Here is a 5,414-nt window from a genome sequence, read left to right on the forward strand (position 1 = left end):
CTAGTCATAGTGGAGAGTAACTTAAACTAGTAATATGTATATACTCACTATGGAGGTAGTAACTTAGTCTATGTCGCTACCTCCATAGTGAGTGGTGTCATAGGTGTGGTAACATATATGTCTTCATTTATTATTTTGTAGACTCATTTTGTATTGGAAAGCGTTATGTGATAGTAATATATTATGTTACTCTATTTGCCTCTCTCCTTATTAACTACTGACCACATAATTATTTTTGCTTATGTGGCATCTATGTTACTGCCTTTGTTACTCCCATTATGAGACTACCTATAGTGGGAGTAACATAGATGGTAACATCGCCCATATCTAGGTAAAATAGATGATGTGACAAGTAATTAATAAAACAAGAGAAGCATATGGTAACATAGCTAGTTACTCATAGTATGAGTAACATCGCACATATCAAGATAAGATGAGTCTATAATCTAATAAATAAAGTGTTACATGACACCACACATATGTTACTTCCCACTATGGCTAGTCTGACCAGCCTAAGAAGCTACTGTCAAAAAACCCTCTTACATTATGGAATGAATGGAAAAGTAGATGTAGCAAAGCTTTTTTCTACATGTAGATCTTGAAATCCTAGTCCTCTTGGCCTTTGGTGCATGCAATATTTTTACTTATCTCTCCCGTGAACAAAAGAGAGAGGAACATATCCTGTTTGTTTCACTCTTTTAAAATGGTAGTAGGGACGGGTACAACGTAATACCTATACTTGTGCCACTTTTGACAAGGGAGTGGGGACGGGCACCATGTAATACATATACTTGTGCCACTTGACAGTCGTAGGCGCGAGCTTTCACTACCAGATAGTAGATAGGATTCCTGAACTTTACCAAGTGCCTTGTCATCCAACAAAGTACGATAATGCTCCATCTACAAAGGAAACTACGTAAAGTAACGTAACCTTTCTAATCATAATTCTCTCCCCTCTGATTTTCGGGGGTGGGTCCTTCAATCCTCTTACATTCAATCCTACTTATCCACGTTGGTTATTACTTAGGACTGTGATATTTGGCACATGTGTGCCATATAAACAAAACTGTCACACCTCTACTTATTTCATTTTAAAGTATCATATGATCCCTTGTTCTTTGACCTCGCCTCTTCCCAAATGACCCCGCAGGCTCGCCTGAGAAACCTGCTTCTCCCGCACATCTCGGACGCTCACCCTCAAGAAAACTGCCACTTCTTCATGTCTACCACATGATTTCTTCTCAGGACAAAGTTACCATGATATTCGTATGCAAATTAGCAGGCCTGTGTTGCATAACTTATCGTGCTATTTACATAGAACGTATCAGGTACTATGCTTCAACAACTACACCCTTTCAAAGTTACCACTGTGTTTTGTACACAAGTTATAAGGTCTTCGATGTGTAAAATACCGTGGTACTTACACATAAGTTATCAGGGTATATGTACATCAACCTCCCCCGGTCAAAATTACCATGGGGGATTGTACATGAGTTACCGGGTCTAGGGTTCGTATATTATCATGGTACTTGCACCTAAAAACCTGGGTGTGTTTCGATAGCTTTTTCCATAGGTCAAAAATTACCATGATGTTTTTGCGTAACTTATCACGCCTATAGCATGTGTACCCCTCATGACACTAAACATTATGTGACTTTTCCGTGGCACGCCATGTGTTGTGTTCATCCAAGAGGCCCACGCGCGAGGCAAGTGTATGTTTTTAACAACTTATATATTTGCCTTTGGTAAAAAAGTTACCATCATGTTTATATTGCAAGTTATCGGTTATGCGGTGCTTATATTATCATGTTATTTACATAAAAATTATTGGGGATGTTTTGAACAACTTTTTCCCGGGGCAAAAAGTTATCATGGTGATTCTAGGTAACCTATCAAGCCCGCAGTGCTTAAAATATCATGCTATTTACACAAAATTTATCAGGGATATGTTTCAGCAACAAATCCCCTCCCCTCCCTCCACGGGTCAAAAACTTACCATGGTCTTTAGTTATCGCAGTGCATATATCTTCATACTATTTACACATAAAAATGCTAGGGGAGGGAGGTATACTACCGTGCTATTTACACAAAAGATACCGGAGTATCTTTTCAAAAAAAAAAAATTCCCTACGATCAAAGTTACCATGGTGCTTCTATCTCAGTTATCAGATGTGCGCTGCGTATATTACCATCTATTTACACATAAATTATCAGTTATCTTTTCATATTTGTTTTCCCCAATGGTTAAAGTTACCACGATGTTTGTATCTAAATTATCAGGTCTATGGCGTGAATGTTATCATGCTATTTACAGAAATTACCGAGGGGCGGGCTTAACAAATTTATTCCCAATGATCAAAGTTACCATGATGCTTGAAACAAAAAGTTTTTCAATGCTAACATATTAAAGGCAAAAACATGTCAAAAACAGTATTTCCCTTAGAATGTTCAACAATGAGTGTCATAGGCGAGGTGGTTAGCTCCCTTTGTTAATTACCTACATACTAGAGATCAAATCCCAGTCTAAGCATTATTTTTGCTGAAAATCGAGAAGGCATGTGGGGCCATAAATGACGATTACAAAAATTAGGAAGGCACGAGCGGGTGTGCCCGATAAAATTGGAGGAGGATGTGCGGGAAAGGAAAGAAATCGAAGGAGGACGTGAGGGAAAGGAAAGAAATCGGGAGGACGTGAGGGAAAGGAAGGAAATCGGGAGAGATTTGATGGCGTTGGATGCGTGTGGTAGTTTCGCAATCTGCCACACGGTTGCCATATACATATTTCGTATTACTTAAGATACGTAACAATTTTTTACTTACGTAGGTGTAGCTAAACCTGGTAATAGTTTCAAATCCAGATTAAAACCAGCCCAAACCATATGACTTTCCTTCCAGCAACCAATCCAACCCAATCCAAATATTGAGGTCTAGAATCCAGACCGAACCAAGCTTGGTGTATTCCCCATCCAAACCAATCCAAACTGCTTCACGTTTTTGGATTAAATCAGCAGTGTAAAACCGTGGACGAACTGCTGCGTTGCTACCGTGAACTCGTGAAGCTACTGCTCGCGCTTAACGAAGAGATACGGTCTTGAAGCTACTAGTCGCCGTGAACCCGTTAAGCTAACGCTCGTGCTTAACGCAGAGCAGGTACGGTCTTGATGCTGCTAGTCGCCGTCAACTTGTGAAGCTGTCGATGCGCTGGCCCCGTACGTTTTTTTCAGGGATGCTGGTCTTGCCTCTGGTGCGCTTTGTAGCTAGACTGGTCGCTGATTTGTTCTTGGGACTACAGATTACATTAGGGCTTTAGACCATTCAAACCAATCCAAAACAGCCCAGTAGAAAAACCGAACTAAAACTTAGGTTTGAACCCAAACTATTCTCAGGCTTAGGTGTAGCAATTGCCTTGCACAGCGGCAACCACGTACAAAGCAGAGCGCGACAGACAGAGCATCAATCCAGTTCGAATAGCTTGAAACAGAGGCCGGGCGAACTCTGCTCGATCGAGCTTGGTGGACATCTCTCCTCAGATTACATAACTTCATCAACCATGGGTCGTCCTGATTCGGAGGCGCCGGCGTCGAGCGTCGCCCACGGAGTTGGAGGAGGCGCGCCGGCGCCCGCGGGGGCGGACTCGGCTTTGGAGACCAACGTGGTGATCATCATGGCCGCGCTCTTCTTCGGACTGCTCCTCGTCATCGCGCTCAACTCGCTGGTGCGGTGCGCGCTCCGGCGCGTGTGCCGCGGGGCCGCGGCCGCTGCCGGCGAGGGCCGAGCGTGGGCGCGGGTGGCCTGCAGCGGCAGCGACATCAAGAGGCGCGTCCTCAGGAGCCTCCCCGTGGAGGTGTACGGCTCCGGGGAGGACATCGACGACGTGTGCGCCATATGCCTGAGCGAGTTCGTGGACGGCGAGAAGGTGCGCGTGCTGCCGCTCTGCGGGCACGCCTTCCACGTCCGCTGCATCGACGCCTGGCTGGTGTCCCACGGCTCCTGTCCCACCTGCCGGCGGCCGGTCATCGAGAAGGGCGCCAGCGGCGGTGTCGTCGAAAGCCAGCGCCCTGCGGAGACGGATACGATCATCAACGTGGTGATCGTGTGAGTTTTTCGCGCGACGAAGCATTGCCATTTCTGCCGACACAGCACAGCTCTGCATGCGCAAGCTATCGTGGATGTTTCCGGCGCTGCTTTTGACCGGAATGTATATACAGTATGATCGAAATGCTCAATTGTTCATGTAAATATTCAACGGCGCAAGCGCTGCGCAGACATACTATAAGTAAACAGTTTTGCTGAATTACTTCGCTCCGTCGCCGTCGACTAGTAGGGTGACCCGTGACAAGGATGAATGGAGGACGTCTAACTGTTTTAGTTCAACAATACCGTCGGCAGTCTTCTCTTGTGCCCAACTCCATTGATGCCCAATTTTAAATCGAATCAATATTCTCGTCAAGTACTTTTCATATATGTTTTGATTTCCACCAAAAAAAGGTCAAGGAAATTTGTACAACTTTGCAATTATTACTGATTAGCGGGCAAGTTGAAGAAAAAAAATTAAAAAAAAATCTGAGAATATCCTGTTTAAACGATGGTAAAAATCCACTCGCCAGTGCACCTTCAAGAAGGAATCATAGGTTGCACGATGATTTTAGTTGGTCAAACAAGAAGTTAGACCAACGGCTATCACCCCCGAAACAAAATCTTGAACCAACACCTTCCACAAGGTAGTGACTTACGAACGTGGACGCTATCTGATCATGTCAGAATGCTACATCATGGTTTCCACTCCAAGAGGACACGACCGTGATGTCTACCTCCATAGTCGTCGTTCACCTAGCTCTCTATGGCCCCTCCTCACACAAAACAAGCATGACAAAGAAGAAATGCATGAAGGGAAGATGATATCATCACTTCCGATCACTTCCGCATCGTCATCCCATCAATGTTTGTCGTGCGCGTCACCACCATGCCTAGTAGACCTACAAGACCAAGCCAACGCTCGATGCATCATACCAGATCCGCATGATCTTGCAACCCTCGCCGCCATTGTGATGCAACAGCCCTCACCCGTTGTCACATTGATCAACACATATGGGTACTAGATCCACGCGCCCAAACTACCATGCGTTCGAGATGACTGCCGCTGGTGCAAGGATTCTCCCTGAGAAGCCATTCGTGGGTGCCTATGCCCATCATCGGAAGCCAAAGCGCTATGTAGACTGGTTGCACGCAGTCGCGCCGTCGTCGTCCCCCACAGGGCAAGGCGCGTCCGAAAAGATAGGTGAGGCAAGGCCGACTACCTACGCTTCCAACCGTAGATCCATGGGTAGCAGGCGGTCGTGCCACAGCTAGGCAAAGCTCAGCTGAACCCGCGCGCACAACACGGGAGGTCGTGTTGGGGATCGTAGCAGAAATTC

General features: G+C 45.4%; 1 protein-coding gene across 1 annotated transcript; it reads left to right on the forward strand.

Moving 5' to 3' along the window:
- Window positions 1-3,550: 3,550 nt before the first annotated feature.
- On the forward strand, window positions 3,551-4,099 carry LOC123101477 (RING-H2 finger protein ATL74-like). Its single transcript, XM_044522918.1, has one exon. The coding sequence runs from the start codon at window positions 3,551-3,553 to the stop codon at window positions 4,097-4,099; it is 549 nt and encodes a 182-aa protein (XP_044378853.1).
- Window positions 4,100-5,414: the final 1,315 nt, after the last annotated feature.

This window comes from Triticum aestivum, chromosome 5A, assembly GCF_018294505.1.
Source record: "Triticum aestivum cultivar Chinese Spring chromosome 5A, IWGSC CS RefSeq v2.1, whole genome shotgun sequence".
NCBI classification, from domain to species: Eukaryota; Viridiplantae; Streptophyta; class Magnoliopsida; order Poales; family Poaceae; genus Triticum; species Triticum aestivum.